This window comes from Buceros rhinoceros, unplaced genomic scaffold (genome assembly GCF_000710305.1).
Source record: "Buceros rhinoceros silvestris isolate BGI_N320 unplaced genomic scaffold, ASM71030v1 scaffold67, whole genome shotgun sequence".
NCBI lineage: Eukaryota > Metazoa > Chordata > Aves > Bucerotiformes > Bucerotidae > Buceros > Buceros rhinoceros.
In genome coordinates this window covers 9,453-31,872 of record NW_010421334.1, presented here as the reverse complement: position 1 = coordinate 31,872, position 22,420 = coordinate 9,453, and the positions used below count along the sequence as shown (strand labels likewise).

At 39.2% G+C, this 22,420-nt stretch overlaps 1 protein-coding gene across 1 annotated transcript in view; it reads left to right on the top strand.

The window, feature by feature from the left end:
* The window catches only part of ARMC3 (armadillo repeat containing 3), a 47,020-nt gene extending 25,791 nt beyond the window's left edge, over nucleotides 1-21,229 (top strand). Inside the window, 10 exon segments of the mRNA XM_010139590.1 lie at nucleotides 4,683-4,932; nucleotides 6,098-6,234; nucleotides 9,496-9,664; nucleotides 10,491-10,591; nucleotides 11,251-11,268; nucleotides 11,690-11,782; nucleotides 13,239-13,328; nucleotides 16,767-16,970; nucleotides 19,377-19,539; nucleotides 21,020-21,229. Coding sequence (XP_010137892.1) covers nucleotides 4,683-4,932; nucleotides 6,098-6,234; nucleotides 9,496-9,664; nucleotides 10,491-10,591; nucleotides 11,251-11,268; nucleotides 11,690-11,782; nucleotides 13,239-13,328; nucleotides 16,767-16,970; nucleotides 19,377-19,539; nucleotides 21,020-21,229 — 1,435 coding nt within the window.
* Nucleotides 21,230-22,420: the final 1,191 nt, after the last annotated feature.

Sequence of the window (22,420 nt, the reverse complement as noted above, 5' to 3'; positions counted from 1 at the left end):
CAGCAGGAAAAGCTAGCTGGACCATTCCCTATGCACTATATAAATAATCCATTATCGTTCTTGCCATGGCTAGGAGGCTTGGTCAGGGACCAGAGCTATTGTGCTTGATGGATGCCAACAAAGAGGCAGCTCTTGCCCCAGAGATCTTACAGTCATAAAAGTAAAATTAAAAAACCCATGGAGTTTTGGTCCTATTTTTGCTGGTGATTGTATTCACAACACTCCACCAGTAGAATTCTGGGCTTTCCTACTGCACCCCAGACATCTAAAGCAACAAAATACTCAGTTCAGTGAAATATATATGCGTCTCCAAAGTTATTGTTTAAAAAAAGGCTTGTGTTGTGAAACTTCTGGTAATGATTTTATTATCAAATTTTAAACTATTTTTGAAGTAAAAACAGTAAAAGAAGTAAAAAAAGTAAAGACAGCATTTGTTTTTCTCAAACTCTCAACATTTATTCTTTGAGTCATGAGGAGCGTCTCTCAATAACTTGTTACAATGTACATTTAAAATTTATAACTTAATATTTTTCATTATCTGACCTTTTAACATTTGCCTTTCCAATGACACTTGAGAAAAATATTTTAGCTATTCTTGAATACAGTAATTTGAGTTCACTTGTAATCAGAATTTTGCTGTTTCACTACAGGACATGGTTTAGGTCATTAGGGTACCTGAACCATGTGTATGCTGGTTAAGGTAAATGCCTAACCCAGTTAGGTAAGGCACTCAAATAATCATAATCAAGTGCTTATAAATCATAGCTTTTGAATTATTTTAACTTCAGTTCGAGCTCTGTAATTTCTACACCTAGTTGCATTGCAAATGTAACGTCTTTTTCTTTTTTTCTCCCCTTGTCATTGTCATTCTTTCCTTTTCCCTAATCTTTTCTCTCCATCATTAGGGATATTGATGTGGTTCGAATCTTTACACAACATGGAGGAAAAAAAGCTGTGGATTTATATAATTTACTCCTTTTCCACATCAAAAAGTGTATACACTTTTACACTAAACCAAGGCTCCCTTCTTCCTTGAAGCTGTAGTCCTGTGGTGGGAGCACTGGCATCACACTGAGATGGTGCACTTTATGTCTGAGCAAAGAGTGTTCTGGAGGCAGGGAGAGAGGCTAGTGCGAATCTGTGTTAGGCAAAGACAGTGCTGGTAAAAGCTTCTTCCTCTGACTTTTGTTTCCGTGTAATAAAAAAAAAAGGACTCAGTGCATAACTCTGTCCGAGACAGAATGGAAGGAGGACCTCCATATTTAGATCTCCATGTTGTAGTGTTTCAGTAACTTAAAAACCTAAGCATATTCATTCTTTCAGCTCCCTTCTGAGGTCAGGCACTCGTGTCTCTAGCAGCTGGGGCTCCGTGGCCCAGGGTGACAGTGCTATTTCTGTGATCTCCAGAGGGCTATGGGGTATGAGTGAGTTGAACTAGAGTCTTCCTTCTTCCCTCATAACCTTGTCTGTATGCATCTCTGTTACCAGGACACAGTGTTGCCCTCAGGTGTTCACACCCTCTTAAAATCTCACTCTCAAAGGTATTGGTTACCTTCAACTCTCATTACCTGCTGTTGTCACTTCTAACCTGAATTCCTTTTGCCTTGTGATCCATTGTGCTACTTGATTAAACTATACTCATGAAACCGTGAATCGAAATGAATCTGCGCAGAAGCAGAACACAGGATGGAAATAAATATGTATGATCTTTTTAAATCAGTGGTTCTCAACCTTTTTTGAAGTTGAGTGGCACTTGAGAAAATTGGCTGTGCTCTGTACTTCACCGAGGTCAGCTCTGAACACAGGAGGAGCTGCCATCTTGCTCTTTTGTTAAGTACTTGTGTGCTTGCTGGCATTATGGAAATTATAGTAAATCTGCTTATAATGTGATTGGCTACGTCATTCAGTTCATTGTATCATCCTGGAAATCAGTCTGTTAGGGACTATATGTTTACTAGGACTTCCTACAGAAGAGCACTTGTGTTATGGGCTGTAGTATAGGAATATACTACACCTGTGAGATGCAGTGATGCATTTCATGAGTAATGGATCTGTCCCATAAACCCTGGAATTTCTGTGTATCCATTGTACAGGAAAAACTTCGATTTTGTTGGGTATTTTTTTCCTGGATAAGGTATGTGTGTATATGTAGCTTCTGGACAGGCGTTACTGTGTATGGCTGTGTGCATTTACAGTGAGTCTCTCCCACACCTCACCAGCAGGTACACATCATGTCATTGTTAACACATGCTACAGATGTGATGTTTTCCACTAAACCTATGAAACATGGTATATAGCTGATCCGTACGTGTGCAATCATCCTGTCCAGGATTTCTTCACATACAGTAGCCTGGATAGAGCTGCAGCAGTCCTGAAGCTGGGAACGTGGATAAGGCAGCCTTTTCCCTGGTTTTCCAAACTGGCGGCTACTGCCCACCTGCCAGCCTTCCTTACACCCATGCTCCAGCACTACCTGTGAGCTGCCATTGCCTTGTAGCTGAGGTGGAGATTAGACAGACAAACCCTGTTAGCCTCTGCTGATTCTCTCCAGGTATGCTCAGGAGTATCTGCATCGCCTCCTTCTCTGAAAATCTGCTTTGGAGATACTTGCACTATTCCACATAAGTAAGATCCAGTAAGATCTACTTCATGTTGCCCATGTAAGGGGAGTATATGGCATGGGTTGGCATGTACTCTTTCTATCCTGTCTGCTAAGAGCCTGACTATCAGCATTCCTGAGTTTGTTTTTATCAATGCCTTGACGGTCTGTGATAGCATAACTGTTTCTTGTATATGTAATACTTCTAAGACTGTGCTTATTTTGTACCTGTGAAAGTTACCAAAAGGTTGGTTAGATTTTGGTAAGAAACTCTTAAAGTAAAAGTAGGATTTCTCTAATTAATGTGTTGGCAGAAAGTTAGCACAACTTACAAAAATGTACTTTCTTCCGTTGTCGAAGTGCTTAGATATGCTTGCATAGAGGTGGGATATGCTTGTATAGAGTGTGTTATGTTTTTGATAGAGCCAAATATACTAGAAGATCGTATAAAAACCAGTTGCAAGGAAAATTCAAATTGCCGTCTGTGCCTTTCCATTGCTAACAGTATTGCCAACTTTTGTTTAACAAACAGATGAGCCCAATGTAAAATTACTAAGAGCAGATAGTAAATTGGGCATATGCCTCAAATCACTTGATCAGTTTTTATATACAAAGTCAGAAAGAAGACAATTCTATTTTTATAGTGTGCTGGTTTATAAGGACATTGGAAAAAATACCACTGAAACGAAAGTAAGATGATACAGACAAAGAAGTTCCTGTTGTTTAGTAGAAAGCAAAGTTTTGGCTAGGTCAAGAAAAATCTTGAATTATGGCATATCTTATGGCATTTGAAGAATGTAAACTACATTTGTATCAGTAATCTCTTTTGCCTATGGCAAAGAAACCAAAGAATACGTAATGAGGTGCTAACCCAGAAACATGCATTTTCAGACTTGTTAGAGCATGGTAGTTTCCCCTCAGCCAGGCCAGGTTCTCTCTTCAGGGTCTGTATCAGTCGTAGTCAAGAGTTTAGTACTGTTATAAACCATTTCACTAGCTGCTTTCAAGTATATTCTTTACCTCAGATATTAAATACGAGACACTATCCCGGTGAGTGCCAGAAGCAGAATAGCAGTGTTAAGATGAAGGGCTCATAGGCCAGGTCCTTCTCTTGTGACTGATGTAGGCCCATGTGACTATTAGTTTTGCAGCACATCAGATTTAAGTCATTAGCAAATGTGTCCTGTAATAGTGCAGATGCCTACACCTTCTGCTGTCTGCTGCCTGAAGCTGCTATTTCCATAGTAGTGCTTCTTCAACTGGTTTTTTCCCCTGGCTGTTGTCTAAATTTAAATCTATGAAATTGTCCTTAAAAAAAATCCCCATAATCTTCCCCAATTTTATTTGTAAACAGGTTGTTTTGCACGCCAAGCTTAGAACGCCAGCATTTGTCCCAGCACTGCTGAGGGCAGCACCCTTCATCCATGGCTCTGGGAGCAGAGGGAATATTTAAACTGGATTTGCTGCTGACAGACTAGTTGATGTGGAACCACGGTCATAGCCAGCCCTGAACTCTGTGCTGATGTGTCTGTTGTACTCCTGCTGTCTCCATCAGCTTGAATCAAGCCAGCTCAATAATTCCTACATTGCACTGAACTGCACCATGTACTCCTGCTCTGTAAGAATGGGAGAAACTTGGCGTGCTCTGTTTATGCCACCTGGGTATCTGATCACAGAAATGTACAGAGCCATCACAAAGACCAGCAGTATGATGCTGTGTGTGCTATAATCCTCATTAGAAGTAGTGCTAGAATGATTATGGGGAGAGGTGATTTTTATCTGCCGAGACATTTGCCTGAAAGATATGGAAACTCTGCATCTTTGAGAAGATGCAAGATTTAATTCACTTGTTCAAAACCTTTGAGAGAATCCATGTCCTAGTAAGTTAAAGAATCCATAAGCTTGCGACTTGTCTGCTTAGGTTGTACCTTTCGAACTTCACACCATGTGTCATATATATATACATATATATATGTATAATATTGAAATTTAATACTAATTTAGTTGGTAAATACAGCACACTAAGAAGAAAAAATGGTCCTAAAATAACAAAGCTTTTTCTTTTATCCTTCATTTTGCTAAGTGCTGTTGCTGAGGCTGAAGGAATTGAGCCATTAGTAAATACCTTGAACGCTCAGAGGGATGGAGCCATTGCTAATGCTGCCACAGTGCTAACAAATCTGGCCACGCACGAGCCGTTCCGCGTCAGTATCCAGAGCTGTGGTCTTATGAACATGCTCACGGAACCACTGCGCTCGACCAACAGCCAAGTGCAAAGCAAAGCAGCATTGACTGTGGCTGCGTTTGGTTGTGATGCTGAAGCAAGAACTGAGGTAAAACTACTCTTGGAGGTTGTGGTTGGTTATAACATTTCTAGATCCTGAGGTTGGTGTTATAATTACCTAAATCTTTGTCTTTTGTGCCTGTCCTAGAAATCCCAGGCTTTGTAGGTAGTAACTAAATTTTCACTTTCATCACAGGTTTGTTCAGCTGAATTTAGCTCTGTTTGTCATAAGAACTTGATTTTCTTTAACTTTTTTTACTGCTGTATTTGCTTGCCCCACATTAATGTGTTACAGCTTTCTGGTGGCTTCAATGAGCTTTAAGCAGGGCTGTATCTTATTCCCCATATTTATAAGCATTAAACATTGTTTCTTTCAGCTGCAACTGTTGGCTGAACTTTGAGGATGATAAGTTCTGTCCTCTTCACTCTCCCTCAGTGTCTTTCTGTTGCCCACTTTCAAGGCCTGAACGGCAATGATTAATAAGATTAATAAGATAGTGGATGTGCATGGAGTAAATGTAAATCAGACAAAGCTCAAAATACAATTAATCGCTTGATCAGACATCCAGCAAGTTGGACTTTTTGCTGTTTATCTACGGTTGTACTATTTTCTTCTTCCTAAATAAGGATGATGCTATGTGCATTCATAGATCATAAGCTGGAGTTTTCTCATGGGTCAAGGCTGTTAATTAGGACATGAATAAGGGGCATAGATAATTAATCTAACTCTCTCCATGTCCTTAAAATGTCTTTCTCTTCAAAAATCCAGATGAGTAATATTTCCTCCAGCGTGTGTAGGAAAGATACTGCAGCACACAAGAGAATAGGATGTTAATAAGATTGTCATACATACAATACAATACAAATTCAAATATATTGTGATGTAAATTAGTTGCTAGGAGGCAACAGAACACAGAAAAGGCTGTGTAACTCTCCGTGGCAGTTGCATAGTCTCTTCAGTTTCCACACTGCAATCTAGTAACTGAAAAATAAGTCAGAGCCGGAAGGGATGTGTGCCTTGTACCGTTCTGAAACTCACTTCAGCTCTAGCCTATGCAGAGCTCGCAGAAGCACAGAATCCACACAGACAGCCTTTCCACCAGCCCAGGATAGCTTGTCTACAAGGCTTGAATGTTTGGGAAGATGAACTTTACAGGCTGTTCTTGCTGGGATAGTTGAAATATGTAAGTGGCATTGTCTTCGTTTTTTCACAGTTAAGAAAAGCAGGTGGGCTGGGACCACTCATTGAATTGCTGCGTTCTGAGAATGAAGAAGTCAGAAGAAATGCCTGCTGGGCTGTTATGGTCTGTGCAAGTGATGAACTAACAGCTGTTGAACTATGCAGGCTAGGGTGAGTAGAAATAGTATCAAGGGGCACTGGAAAGGTTTTGATGTGAGAACTCCATTATGTCAATCTTTGTATATTTATAGCAGAAGAGCAAAGTTAAGATATACTTCTGGTAAGCAGAAGCTTACTTTTGCACCACAGATGAAATGGCATTGATTTTAAGTAACAGAAGAAAAAAAGTCAGCCTGAAGAAAGAACTGTCTGGAAGGATAAAAACTTCTAATGTTTCTGTGACTGAATGAGGCTTTATATTGAAGATGTGCTTATATCAGTCAAGATTAGGAACTACAGTGCCCCATACATATGAAACTGAACTTAAGGTTTCAGGATAAGTACAATATACAGTAAATTGTACTTATTACACAGAGGCTAAATTTGATTTACAAGCTCTGGTTAACTTCAGGTATGCTGAAGTGTCACATAAAAGAGACTCTATTGTATTCCTTCTTAGAAACTCCAAGTTCCATATATTAATATGTTTTAGGTTACAAGAATTATGACACAGGGGGCCTTATACAGGGTGACTCTTATTGTTGCATTAAAATATATGTAATTGCCCTGCTCCCTCTGCTGGACACTTCTCTGATTACAGCACGGATACTTTAAATCCATCTGTAAGGGGATTCTGCAGAGAAAGAATCTCAGAAATTTAGGTCAGGAGAGGACCTCACAGGTGATGTTATCCATCTGCCCACTGTAAGACTGAATCAGGTACACTGACATATTTTTGCTTGTATTTGCGTAAATACCAGTTGTGAGGGGGTTCACAGCTTTACAAGGTAACCGGTTCCAGTGCTGGAGTATCCTGACAGTTAGAAGAGGTTTCTGAGTTTTAAATATGCCTTACAGCAAATCGGTCCAACTGTATGTTCACCTGCTTTCAGTGGGATTGAATAACTACCTTTTTATAGCTAGTGAAGTTTAACTTACTGAATTTTCTCATGTTCCATGTGTCCCTCTCAGTTTCCTTTGCATGACAGTGTAAAAATGTTAAACTTCCTTTTGTGTTGAAATTTTGCATCATTTTGTCACACGTCTGTGGATTTCTCTCATTTATTTATGCCCTTTTGAAGTGCCATCTCCCAGCCTGTTTGAGGTACTTCAGCTGAGGTCATACCACCATCAAATAAAGCTCAGTAATTATCTTCTATATCTTGCATATAGCACTTATTTAATCCCTTCTTTGTGACAGTATCAGAGTAGGACTCTAATTTATGTGTCCTTCCAGTTTGACAGCATATTATTGATAATAATACATGAAGCATAGTTTTTCAACCAGTCAGGCACTACTTCATGTTATTTTCATGTAGATCATATTTCCCTGACTTGCTCGTGAGTATTCAAGTAGGAATATGTGAAAAGCCTTATTAAAGTCAAAAGATATCTCAAAGTCAACTCATATCTCCTACCTACTTCTTCTGCCTATGCATTAAGTTGGCTACCCTATCACAGAAAGGATTAGATTGGCTTTATGTGATTTATTCCTGACAAATACATAATAGGTATTTCTTATCTCTTGTGGTTGCAAACTGATTGTTTAATAATTTGATGTGGTGTTCTTTGGATGCTGAAATTTGGCTGAATGATTTCTATTATAATTTCTTCCTTCTTCGTTTTTCAACTTCAGATACTGTCTTTTCCTTTCTCCTCTCTCCTGGCACCTAGGCTGTCCTCCCTGAATTTTCAAATACAATTATAAATAGTTTAGAGGTTTCTTTTGCCAATTCATTGAGTAGCATGAGGTTAAGTGTCCTCAGGGACTAACTTTGTCTCCTCAAACTTATTCTAGACTTGTTAAGCCTACTGTTTCTACCTTCTTGTTAATGTTTCTGCCAGGCATCTGCTTGCAACCTTTTTATGAAAACTGAAGCAAAAAAAGGCATCAGACACTTCAGTCTTTTCTGTGCCATCTGTTATGAGTTTTCTTCTCCCATTGAGTAATAGGCTTATGTTTACCTCTCTGACTTGTACCAAATGAAACATTCATTTTTGTTTTGGTCCCTGAATAGTTGTCTGACTTTGTGGGGGGGTCTTTTGGGTTTGTCCCTTACTTTTTCTTTTTTGTTGGAAGTGTCACTGTTTCCATTTCTGTATAAGTCTTTTTTTTTTTTCAGATCTTGACAGAATTTTTGGTGCATCCATATTTGTCCATTTTTGGCTTGTCTTTCCTCCATATGAGGGTAGTGTGCCACTGTGCCCATAACGTCATCTGGTTTAGACACTGCTGTACACATTAGCCTCTCCTTATTCATTTTCCCCTTTAAAATTCTTCTCTGCATTACTTGCTGGTTACCTGATTTCGTTGCAGTATGCTGTATGACAAGTAGCCTGTACTGCTCGTCCCCTATTTTCTCCTGTTGCGCTCTTCTAAAAGAGAGGGTAGTCATTTGCCTTGCCTGAAAAACTTGCTCTCTGGAATTCATCTGACTTACCTTCAGAAGTCCACATTGTAAATGTCCCTGCGTAGACTCCCTGTGTAGTTCACACAGAGAAATGGTCTGTCTAAATGTGGAGTTCATTTTATGAGGATGAGAAGAATGTCTGCATATGTGTGTATAGACACACACACATCACCATCTACTTTTTTCCTGGTTTTTTTCATTCCTAAGCAGTTCCAAAACTGTAGTGTGATATGTTTTCCTGATTCAGCTTCCTTTATCTTCTAGTTGAGCTTCTCCTAAGTTTCTCAGGTCAGAAGTTATCAGTATGTAGGTTTCAGCACCAGAATCAGCTTAAGAAATTAATTCCTGTCCTCCTGTGTTCCCACATTTGTTTCTACCTCCATGCTGCAGTAACGATCCTAAACCAGAAGGATTCACACATTGGGTAATGCACAACTAGAATGTGCAAATTGTATTGCAAGTTGGAGAGAGAGAGAGGTTCCCTGAACTGTATCATGTGGTCTGCTCTGAATATTATTCCTTTTACTCTACTTTTACATCCTTCTTTTTCTCAAGTTCTCTCTGGTGCCTTAACATCTTTTAGATGAAGGGTCGTGGCATCCTGTCCACATTTCTTTATGTAACAGTTTAACTGCCTAAAGGAATTGCTTTTGCTTTTGAGCACTGCAAGGTGTTTTTCTGCCATAGGGAAAGCATTCTGTGCAGCACAGCCAGCTCCTTGCTGGCCCAGAGGGCACAAGGCTAGCACTTGGAAATGAATCTGTCTTGGCCTTGGTAATAAATGCCAAAAACTAACTCTGAACATATAATAACAATTAATTAGTATTTAATGGTGAATTAGTCTTTGCGTTTTGTTTAACAGTGCTTTAGAAATCGTAGAAGGAATTAATCTATCAACACGACTCAAAAATAACTTTAGTGAAGCTGCTTTGGAAAAGCTACTTGATAACAATCTTTCCCAAAAGTACAGTCGGATGGGGTATTTGTCATCAAGTAATATCATTGCTGATGGGTTCTATGACTGTGGTCAGGTAAGCTACTTTACATAAATTACTCAACTTTGAAACTGGATTTGGAAAAAGTAGACTACTATAGAATAAGCCAGAATCCGGCATGTAAAATACTTTGTTTTCTTGTCCTGAAGTTTCCCAGCTTTTATACTAATTTCTTTTGATTATCTTTCTTCCTGGATGAAACCTTATCATCTTCATGCTATCCCCCAGTTGCAATCTCCCAATCCAATGTAAGCTGTGCAGACCTAGTTCCTTTCCAGATCCTTTCCCAGATTTTAGTGCTTCTGGTCCCTTTCCCTGCAGTACACTTAATACTAACCCAACATGAATGGCCCATGGACTCTTTGTTTATCTTTACACAAAGAAGGTCGTATTTTCAACTCAGTCATGACCCTTTCGCAAAATGGTAAGACTGACTCCAGTATCACTTGTTAGTGCTGAATCAGTTTAAATCCAAGAAAGACTTTAAAAAAATGCCCAAATGAGTTAGAAATACCAGTCTTACTGAAAATCAGTGAAATACCTGCTCCTGAAGCACTTGGTTGCTTTTGAATATTCCACCCTATATGGTAAAGCCTTCAGAGGCAGGAACCTATCCTTATTCTAGAACTGTTTGGAATTACATAGTAACAGTAACTGCCCGTTACATTATTTATAAACAATCTTTTCTAAGAAAATGAAAAATAAAATAATTTCACATGTTTTGAATGGCTTTATAAATTCTTACGTAAGTCTTCTAGTAAAGATCAGGAATTTTAAATTACTCTTTAGATATCTTTTAAATATTTTTGTCTTCATCTTTAACTGGTAGAACACCTTGTCTTTTATGCTAATTTTCTTGTAGATAAAACCTGGAGTGAAATTTTTATCTTTGGAAGAACTGAGTATGCAAGAGCTTACTGACCGTCGAGCCACAATCTTCATTAATGCTAAACCACAAGAAAAGTAAGTCATGTTTCATCTACTAGCATTTCTTGCAATAGCTCACCTTTTCCATCGTTTCCACTGTTTCCTACAGTGTAGGAAACTACACAGTGTAGCTATATAAACACATACATGAAATAGAGACATCTATTTTAATCCCAGCACAGGGCTTGATGTCCTAGAAGGCAAGAGATTTGTGTTTTATAAAATAAGAATGTGGAAAATAACTTTTCTTACCCTCTAGAAAAGATTTATTCAGTTGAGTTGCTTTTTTTAACTTAGCCATTAAGACTCATTCATTTAACACCCTTTGATTCCTGATGGTGAGACACCCAGTGTTTTATTAGTTAATAACAAAGCTTGTCATCTGCCATAATAATTATGTCATCTGAGCTGAATGTCAACATCTGACAATGAAACCTATAATTTGATGATCTTCTTGTGCAGACAAATACATGGCATTTTAAGCACAACAACCCAAGCGGCAGGACAAAGCCAAGCATGAAGCTTTTAGGCTTGATAAAGAACCTATGTCGGTTTCTTCTCTGTTTAAGTTGAAGCCAGCCTAACAAATCTTCTTAGATTTGATGCAGGAAGTTGGTATTGGGCTTGTTTAACTGGGAGTCATTTCCTGTAAACAGTCTCACAGATCAAAGAATGCTCTACCAATATTTTGCAAGTCCAAAACCTTCTTCTCTGTCAACACATCACATATTTAGTTTACAGTATCATTAGCTTCCCTTTTAAGCTTGTATATGACACCATAAAGATGTCTGAGAGTATCTATGACAAATTAAACTTCCATGCTCTTTGCTGATCCCTAGAGTTGTCTCTAACTATCAGATTTTCTTTCTTTGACTTTGATACAGCTTCTTGCCTTTGCATCTTGGCAGCAGTTTTACTCCCCGGTTACTTTTCTGTCCATCATTTCATATTCCATACTTCATTTTTGATTCTTGAATCAATATCCGTGCTATTAGTGGTTTTGTTACTTCTTCCACTGATATACTTCCTCTCAATATATTTACTGTCCTTTAAAACCAGAACTCTATTTTCATAGCTCAACACGCAAATACTAACTCTGTAAATAACATGCAAAAATATCTTACTCCGTTTCAGTCTTGCAGTAGAGGAGAAGGCAGAAGATTCATCTCATGAACAGATTATCTTGTCACCTCCTTTTTCAAGAAAAGGGAGTAAAGAAAAAGCAAGGTACAGTTTTAAGATTTACTAGTTGTCAATACTCTGTTATTGTTCTCATACTGGAAATGGAATTCTGACTGAAAACAGTGACAGACAGTTACTGAACAGAGTCCAGATGCTCAAATACGATGTTAAATATGTTTTTGGAGTCTTTCTTTCACCTCCTAATTGCAGTAACTTCTTAGTAATTATTCGTCCTCCCCTCCCCCCCCCCCTGCTGTATTTGAACATATAGTATTTATTTGGCTGGTTTGCCTTTCAATATCTGTTGGAGGCTGTTATTTTACAGCTTAACCACAAAACCACTGAGAAATTAGGGTAGAAGTTCTTTCTCAGTTTAGAACCTAGATCCCCCAAAATGTTCCTACACTGCCTACATGCATCCTTGCTTCTCAATTAAATTTCTTTCCATGAAATTCCTTAGACAACTAAAAGCTGAGCAGGGTGTGCTCAGAACTGTCGCAGTCCTAAAAATGCCTCACTTTTGCAGGGCTCTGATTCATACAATACACTAGGTACAGTCCTGCAGTCCTTTCTGTGAAACTGATCTGGTGAGCATGTCTGATCATACCAAATAAGTCAGAATCTCTAACTTTGTAATGTGAAATTAATTTCCTTCTTTTACAGAAAGAGGATTTGAGCCTATCCCTCCCACCTGCAGATAGCTGATGACAAGATATTTGGGGTTTAGCAGTCTCTATCTGGTGTGTTGTAACTGTTCACTAATGATGAGGCATAATGAACAGAGCTTTCCACTTCAGCTGTTAGGGCACTGATATGAGACCAAAGGTCTAGTCCTTGTCTTGATGACTTTTAAACACTTACCCTGAGTTTGTTCCTGGAGAAGAAAACTGAACCGTGGTCTTCCAACTGTGCTTCATGTAAAACAGCAGAAAAATCATGACCAGAACAGTGCCTTTCAGAGTAGGCAGGTGTACATGCCGCGTTCCAAGGGAATGTTCAGGATCCCCAAAATGGTCAAACAAAGCCTCCTTACCATCTGTGGAATAGTATCTACTCTTTGATAGGAACATGATGTAACCTACCGTTCCCTTTGACTTTTCTGTTAGCTAACTTAGGGAGCTGACCATTTATCATGCTGGTTTCTGTGGGTCCCAGTCCTAATTTCCTGATTTTCCTTGTTTTGTCGTATAGAGAGCCTTGGTCATGCCTCAAGGCAGCGAATTCTAGTCAGTGGTGGACGTCACAAAATACTAAGTGCTGCAGGGTTGGGAAAAAAAGGAGAGATGGCGTGTCTGTTGCAGGCATTGTTTGCAATTTTTATCTTGGAGCTCATCCATGAACTGTGATGTGCTACTGTCTGTACAGGCATTTTATTGACAGAGATAATGGTTGGTTTCTTAGACTGCTTATATGTTTCTGTGAATGTACGTATCTGTGCTTGAGATGAGATTGCAGTAAGAAAGTAAAGAGAAAATTGGAACCTGCTTTGTGATCTCAATAGTTCAATGGTTTCTCCAATGGAGCAAAAGCAGGAGTTATCTGGACAATGATGTTCACTCAACAAAAGCAACTCCAGAGAAAAAGGTTTAAAGTATTGCCCTTTGTATGATACATGCATCAGTTTGTTTAGAACTGACATGCAAATTCTCAACAAATAGCTACTGGCTGTGAAGGGTTGACTTAAATCAGGACCCAAATCATAAGTTTAATCTATTCAAAAGCTGTTGATGTACAAGACAGACATTTACATTTGACTAATTATTTGGACTGCAAACACTTTTGGAATTCAGTTTGGATAATTTCATAGTAGATACCTGGAAAGGATCGTATGAGTTGCATTGTGGAAGGATCCTGTTTCAGGGTGCAAAAGAGCAGGTACTCCATCTTGAGTGAATTATCAGGCCTGTTCTAGCTGCTGCTCATTTGGCAGGTCCTCCTGATGCCCAGCATGCTTTGGTCATGACCCACCATGCATATGCCAGTTTACTCAAAGGGAGCAGGAGGCAAAGGGAGATATTGAGTCCCAGTGATGTTTGCTCTGCACCAGTGGGGGATTCCTTCATCTCAGAAGACGCTTTAGAGTCATAGACCGTTTGGCATAGTCTCAAGCAGCTGTGCAGGACTTACTTAGATACCTGTTCTGAGAAGATAATGTGTTTGTTTATTATAAACGTGTGAGACGAGGATACCCTTGGATAGTTGTATTTTAATGTAATTGTGTCAGTTACACAGTAAATGACTGCTCTGTTAGCAACTGTAGCTCTTTCAACAAGCCAGAAAATTTCTTCAGGAGAAAAAAATACCTGGCTCAATTTCCCATAGTAAACTTGCAGGGGTACAAAGACTTCTTCAAGTATGAAATAATTGCTTTTGAATGTCATGATCAAGTTCTATGATTTATAACTCCATTGTCATTCATTCTGAATCCATAATTCATACATCACTATTATTATTAATTTGTGAGATATATGGGAGTTACTTGAAGGTCAGTAGCTGACTCCAAGTCTCAAACATGCTTAGACTTTTTCCTGCATATTTTTTCCTTTGATCATATGTTTCTGTTCATCATTATTTTGCAAAGTACTGTTGAACATGGTTTAAAGCCATCCTTTTGAAAAAGTGACACTACTTTATATAAACCATAGTTGAAAGCTAAGAGAAAGGGCAGTTTTAATTGTCTACTGGAACTGCTTATATTAGATGTAGAGGGAAGAAAACAGGTGTCATGGCCGTCTTATTGTGGTAGGATATTGTGTTGGCTGGCCGCCTTCTTCCTCACACTGACTCCCTGGTGATCCATTGGACTTTTGAACTGAACTTGCAACAGGAATCAGAAACAGCTTGGAGACTATTAACTGCCATGAGTTCTCCTTTGTAATGCTCCTCTGCATCTGCAGCAAGTATGTCACACGAGTAGTAAGACAGCTTTGGGAAAGGGGAGTGGTTTTTTTCTGATGTCATAATTCCCACTGGTAAATAAAATGGGGATTAAAAAGAGGACAGAAAAAGGTAGTAAAAGTCTATTGTAATGGTTGCTGGTTATTTTATAGCACTGAGCTGTAAGACAGCACCTCCACAGTTCCTGATGAGTATTAGATAGACATGATGAACTGAAGAGTGGAGGAGTAAGGTAGAGTCAGGTATGGAAGATAACCTTAAAGCATCCATTCCACCAAGGAACAGAACATAGTCATAACTGAGAAATAAGCAGCAGCAAAAAAACCCCAAACAAATCACTGTTCAAACACATCCCTCTGAAGTGTTTTCTTCCTGAAAACTGGAAAGCAGAACAAGAGAGATTGAAGAGTCGTTTGAGTAGATTAGATAAGAATAGGAAACAAACTCTCCTGCTATATTGCTGTAATTTAGCGATGCACTTTTCACAGGGAAAAGAAAGTCCTGGCAGAATAGAAGGCAAGAGTGGGGGTCAAAGAGAGAGAATGGTCAAGGACCGAGAATTACACCATTTTAGAAGTTGTTACTTTGAAAACCTGCGAAGTCAGGTGCCCACAGAGAGGTGGGAATAATTCAGGTTTTTTTAAACAGGGTATTCTTAAGCATAATGTATAAGCATATAAATGGAGAAGTAGGTAGCTGTTTAATCTAGCATTATAAGGTTCCCTGGCTATAGAGACAAATTAGAGATAGAGTCAAATTAGATAAAGAAAACTGTTTCTCTGCTTTTTTCAAGTGTAAGTGTAATTAATAACCAGAATGGTTTATTTAAGAGGGTGATGAATTTTCTATAATTTTAAGATTAAATCTTAATTGGTTAACCTTCTAAAATAATGTGCTTTATGAAACCTATGAAAAGGGCTTTTTGTGAATGTGGTAAATCTTGATAGGTAGAAGAAAAGTTTGTGAAGTATTCCGAAGACAAATTGCTTGAATTAGACTACTGATAATGGTATATGCCCTTCTGCTTTGTCCAATGCCTTCCGTCTTAAGAGTGATGTTCATTGTAAAAATTTTAAGAATAATTTGAAGAGCATACAATAATGATAGTATGCCCTGGAGCCACATACTCTAGTGGTCTGTTATTTCCTTTTTTTCTTCTTCCTTCCAAGAATGCCAGGGGTATTATAGATTTTTTAAAAGCCAGAACTGTTAAACAAAGGAAATTTTGCCATATTTCACAGCAGAATTATTCAGGACCTATGCTGAAAAAAGATACAATGCTTACAAAACACAAGTTCCATGCGTTCCCACAAATGAAAAATCCTAAACTGCCTGATATATAGAGATACCTCTGGTACCATACTGATTTTATAGTTGCTACGTAACTTGTGAAATGCACAGTATTCAATCTAACCAGAACAAACTTTTCATTTGTACTTCTGCTAGGTGCTTATGGTGCTTGTTCAAAATCAGTCACCTTTAAAATCCTGAGCATTAGTGAAATATGTAGTACGTACAATGAGAACAGCCAGCAGAAACACAGACTTCTTACAAAATCTTCATCAGACAAACCGTGTTGTAGTTTGCGTAATGCTTGAAGTTCATGGACTTGGCAACGACAGAGACTACCGCTGGGCATGTCCTGTCAAGATTTCAGCCACGCTTTTAATACCATTTGTTCCTTTATTTGAAATCCATGTTTCTATCAAATAAAACCTCACTGGAGTTCATTATTTTGAGTCCATTTCCGTATGGAACCAAACCATAACTGTCTAAAAATGTGTCCTCTATGTACATAAGTAAATGTCTTCTCCCCTAGATAATCCATATATGGGAAAGGCATATCAGAGCCATAAACAAAAATAAAATGAGAATTTACAGCAATATTACTATGGAGCTAGTGATACTTGGTTCCTGACCAACCCTGAGGGCATGTTCCACAAGTGTTCTCTACAGCTTTGAAGATTTTTGGAGCACTCATTTTCAAGAGAAAAGATTTCTCCTACCTTCCCCCCACCTCCCCAAAACAAACCAGTTTGTCTAGAATGTCCTGTTGGAGCACTACTGTATTCAAATTTGAACTTTAGAGATTACAGTATTCTACCTAAGTGTATGTTGTTTTTTATGTCAGGAAAGGGAAGGGAAAAAAAGAAGAGGAAAAATCAAAAGATGTTGTTCAGATTACATCTGCAGGTGCAGGCCAGGATGAAATAAATCTAGAAAATGCATATTGGCTGCCACCACCTGACTTCATGTTACTGGATTACATTAACGATGCTTCTAGAACAATATTACCACTACCTACTACCCGGAAACAGGTTGTGGCTCTTGCACAGTGAGTACCAAATTAGATTTCCATAAGTAACACAAATAAGTTGGACTGGTAAAATAACCGTTTTCTTTGGCAAATTTGTTATTTTTCCCATCCTGAATTGGAATACAAATCAGCTTTGGTCCAGAATTATGACGTAATTTTAGATTTTAAGCTTCTTGTTTCTAATTTTGTTGTAATTAGTTTAATTTTTTTTAAATAAAGTATCACTTGCAACAAAAGGGCATAAATTTCTCATTTTGAAAATATTCATAAGGGCAATTTCAGTTATTTTCACATTTATGTATCGGTACTGATCCTTTCCAAAGAACACATCAGCTGCATACGGCACCTATATCACCAAGGAGCAGGAGAGACCCAGGTGCTGCAGAGCCTAAATGCACAATCTAACACCCTAACCTAAGAGTCAAGACTTTGCAACTTACATGTATCATGTATGTTCTTTCTCTTAGCATCTTTCTTGCCTTGTTTGTCTGGGAACTCCTCGGGACAGGAACTCTTCTGTGTTTTGTTTTCCTAGAGAGCCAAAAGCATGAGACATTTTTCTAATACAGTTTTTTGGTCCTACTGTAATTAATATTGTGGTGATTTCATAGTGCCAGAATATCGCAGTGGTTTGTGTACGGACTGTTGTTATCAACGTGTGATTCATTACTTTCACCACTGGTGTGAAGTTTGACTTCAGCCTGGGCACCAATCACTGTTGTCTCCAAACAGCGTGTGTGCTTTCATCTTCTCCTTAGTTTAACCTTTTCGGTCTTAGCAGTTTCCTGTCTGCCTCCTGAATCTGGAGAGTTTGGCATCAGATCCTACTGAGTCTCACAAAATTTGTTTCTTCTACTAACTCTCATTTTTAGTGTAGTGATCTAATGTGACATGAGGAATGACTTTTCTGTTGGTTGCAAAATTTGACAGGACGGATATTCACCCTTAACTCTCTTGCTGTGTGTATCATGGTGCCTTCCTCAAGGTGGAATTCATAAAATGGTCTTTCAAATCCGCTGTTCAAACAGACCAATGGAATACTTGCAGACACACAAGCCAGCAAAACAATCACGGGAAATTAAGTAGAATGTTTTCTGTGGGGATTTTTATGTGTATGTTCCATTTTAAGCAGCTGCCTGAATAGCGTGTGTTGAATAGGAAGGGAAGGAGGAGGCAGCTGCGGCAGCCCTCGGCAGCCCAGCAGCTTGAGCAGAGTTCCTGCTGTGCTCACCAGGGAAGGAGCCGGGGTAGATGAGGGAACATGCAATAGTGCTGGCTGTCTCCTTCTAAACAAACGCAGCACATCTTTGTGCGCACGCGGGAGCGGCACACAGGTAGGTTCTGGAAGCTTTGCTGTTATTACGGAGGGCTGGCTGTTGGCGCAAGCAGCACAAGTGACTGACTGGAGTCCTGCTCTTCTTCAGATTCACCCAGCAATTCCCAACTTCAAGATACCTTGTCGAGCCTGCTTGGTGGTAACTCCCTGTGCCCACACTGTTGCAACCAGTACCTCCTCAGACCCCTGAGGCCTGCAGCAGTACCTCCTAAGGCCTCTGAGATTGCCTTGCACGTACGGTGCCATCAGAACCATCTCACAGTTACTGCAGAGGAGGTGGTGCAGATTATAGCTCCTTACCTGAAGCAGTGGCTTGTGATTCCCATGTCAGCTCTGTAACGCCTTGTCCAGAGTGAGGGCCCTCATTAACATTCGTGCCTGTGGCTGAGGACGCAGGAGGAACCAAGGGCTGTACGTACAGTGGCCATGCACAGGGGGAGGTGAAGGTGTGTCTGTGCGGAGGTAAGGACTTACAAATCAGGGCTTGATCCTGTGTGTGCACAGTCACCCAAGAGACATGCTTTCGGCAGCATTTGCAGATTGTGAGTTCTGCTGCCCTGTTTCTGTGACTGAGCCATTCTTTTTAATGGATAAATGCACCCCTCCCACCCCTCAAATACTGGCTTCGAGATAAGAAACCACAGGTAAAAGTTAAAGCAGCCTTCTTGGATGTAGTTGCTTTCCTGTGCTTGGCTGGGGATTGTAATGCACAGCTCACGTAATCGGTTAGCTATGGTGAACGCCAGCTTCTGAACTAATTCCTGGGTAATTGCACTGTTATTGATGATTTTCTCTGAGGAGTTTGTGCCTACACGAGACCTCTCCAGAATCTCTGCTGACAGCTGTTTCACCTTGGTTTAGGTCTGTGGCAAAAGTGAATGAACAAGTTATACTTACATGTATTTAACAGTGAGCATATTTAAAATACCAGTTACTGAATAAAAAAACCCAAAGCAAATGTAGCAGAAGTACTAAAGTCCTATATGTCATTCACCTCCTGCTTGTATACATTTCATTTTGCTACATTTTTGTCATAAATACCCAAGGGGAATTACAAATGTAACTGATCCCAGTGTACATTGGAACAGGTTTGTTGCAGACAAGATGGGTGGCCCTATTGAAAGAAACAAACTACATGACTTCAGCTGGGAACTTCACATAAGTGAAATAGAATTTGAACTGAAATGCAACGTTGTGCCTATTGGGAGAGTCAAAAAAGGGACATTCTACCACAGGGCCTTACTTTTCAAGGTACATTAACATTTATTTTATAATATAACATATTGATGGTAAATGGATATTATAAACTGAAGTATACTTGCATCAGTGTAATATTTATATTCCTGTAAAATCTTTTGTATACATTTAAGTAATTTTTCACTGGTGAAGCTGATTTCCCAGTGAGTGGAAGCCAGCATCGCTTCTTTCTGTAAACATTCTTCTCGTCATTAAATTGTCTTAAGTGATATCAGCAGAACACTTGATAAATGGCAAAAAGCCAAAGTATTTGATTGGCAGTCAAAACATTTTACATTTTCTGTAAACTGTAAAATACTGAGTTATGTGGGGGGTTTTATTTCCATGCTGCGAATGTAAACTTGTTGGGAAAAATTTTATTTGGTATCTGTCCAGTATTCTGTGATAGTCTGTAGCAGCTTTTATGTCCTAGTTTCTCAGACTGAGAAGATTCATTTCTTCCGTCCTCATGTGAAGATGTACTGGTGCAGCCTGCTTTTCTGTCCCATCCTTTTTCCCTGGCTGTTGGGTAGTTTCTCCTTGGGTGGAAAAGAAAAAGAGAAGCAAGTGCCTAGCACATTAAGTGGGAAGGACCTAGGAAATGTACTCAAGAGAAAGAGCACAATCCTGAAATCATGGTATCCATGGGGAGAGAAGGATCCCAACCTATTTTATGGAGGTCTGAGGCCATGAATTAATGGTGCTCAAGCAGCACTGATGTTCGCTTAGCCTCCACTGTGCTCAGAATCCTTTGTAAGGATGGATTCTCTCTGAAGGCCACAGCGTCTAAGCGATGGATATCCCTGTCCATTTGTAACAAGTTAAAAATCTTTCAGGATTTCATTCCTTCACAGCAGATGCGTTCTTAGGAAGCAGTTTTGTAGCTGGAAACCATTACCGGGCTGTCAGTGATAGCACGGCACAGAGGAAGGGTAGGTGTTTCATCTAGCAGATGCTTGCTTCTCATTTCATTGCTGTCCACATTCACACGGCTGAAAATCAAGGAGCGTCCTTCAGAGTGAAGCAGCAGTCCTAAACTACACTGATTAAAATGTTGCATTTTCACCCATCCTAGCTGTATCCGTGCAATGTACCTACACCTCATTGCTTGAATAGACAGTGCTTCAAAATACGATTCAGAAATAAGTCTTCCAACTAGAACAGATTGCTGGGTACTGCGGGTGTTGCAGGTCATTCGAGATCTGAAGGACTGGATGATAAACAAATGTATCAGTGTCTGAAGAGTTAAAATGAGTATTTTTCCTGTTGTGCACAGAATATGGTAGAAATATAATTTAAAAGCCTACACTTTCTAAGCAGAACCAATAATACAGACTTACAGTTTGGAACACTTTAGAGATTTGCAAACTCTGTTTGAAGAAAGCTCTTGGCCCTTCAGGTATTTGTTTTCTTTTCAAGCATCTCTTGGCCTTGCTGTGTATTGCAGAAGCTACATGTATCAACTACGACTAACTCCTTTTTCTTTCCTTTCTAGGTGATAGCAGACAGAATTGGCATTGGCTGTAGTTTAGTTCGTGGCGAGTATAACAGAGCTTGGAATGAAGTTAAACTGGTTGATGACTCACCTCAAGGAATAGCTGGGCTTCTGCTTCCTCCTCAGGAGTATATTGTGGATCTAATGTTCGAGCCAGGCTTTTTGATAAAGCAGGGAAGTGCGGAGGCAGATCAGTACAAACATATTTAACCGTCTTGACAAAATTCTATTTTAATAGAATATTTTAAAGATGTTTGCAGTGCTAATGTTTATAAAACATAAGGGGTTTCAGGTCCAGCTATCAAAAAGAAGCGTCTCTGGTATGTTGTCCTAAATGCTTAATTAAACATATTTCAGGTATCCAACTTCAATGCTTAGAAATTTCATTAATTTTTTGGTCCTATTATAAGACTAAACTGTAAAACTACAGATTGAAATTTGGTAGATCAAGAATATTTGGTATAAGTTAACATTATAATGCTTATTAAATAGGTTTAAATTATTTCCAAAATACATATACTCTTTTTTTTTCTTATGTTCCTTCAACTCCTATGCACATTTATAGGAATTATATGTCTATGAAGCAAGAAAATGTGACATCTGGTGAAATAAGTCACCTAAATACAATTGGACTCTCTTTGTGTGAAGTAACCCACGAACTGAGAACTAGAAGAACTAAGACGACAGTATACTTCCAGCCTTTGCAGAAAACACCCCACTTATATTTCTTGGAACTTGGCAGAGTTAGAAATTACGGATAACAACATAGTCTGGATGAACGTAAATACTGTTTGTCCCAGCACAGGGAAGACAGATGATAAGTGGTTGCAATCTCCCGTTAAATTCTTTATTTTTCACTTGAAATTAAAATGACTCTGAGAAGACAGCAGTTTCAGACAGGGAATTTGTATTTCTAGCAGCCTTGGGTAACACGGTGTTGCTGCAGTGTGGTGGTGCATCTAAGGGAGGTGAAAGACTGGGTAGAAGGCTCTAGTAGGTGAAGCTGTCACGAATGTACTGGAGTATTTCAGAGAGCACCACTATCAAGTGAGTTTACTGAGCAAAAGCCCTGTACAGAAGTCAGGCCAATGCAGACTGCCGTGTGCAGAACTGCATTTCAGAAGACCAGAGCGCCAAAAACAAGGCATTTACTTCCTGCCCACCAAAAATGTGGTAAAAAAATGTGGTGGCTGTGTTCTTTTATTTTTTTAGTCTTTGTATAAGCACGGTCACTTGTATCATCTGCTTTGGTTTGAGGAGGTTTATATCTGTTGTATTCATTACTGCTTACGAGCGTGATCCCACCACTCCCCCTCCTTCCTCCTCTGACATGCAGCGTGATTTTCTGGTAGCCCTTTGGGGAACGTTTTGTCTTTCTGTTGTAAATTCACTTACATGGCC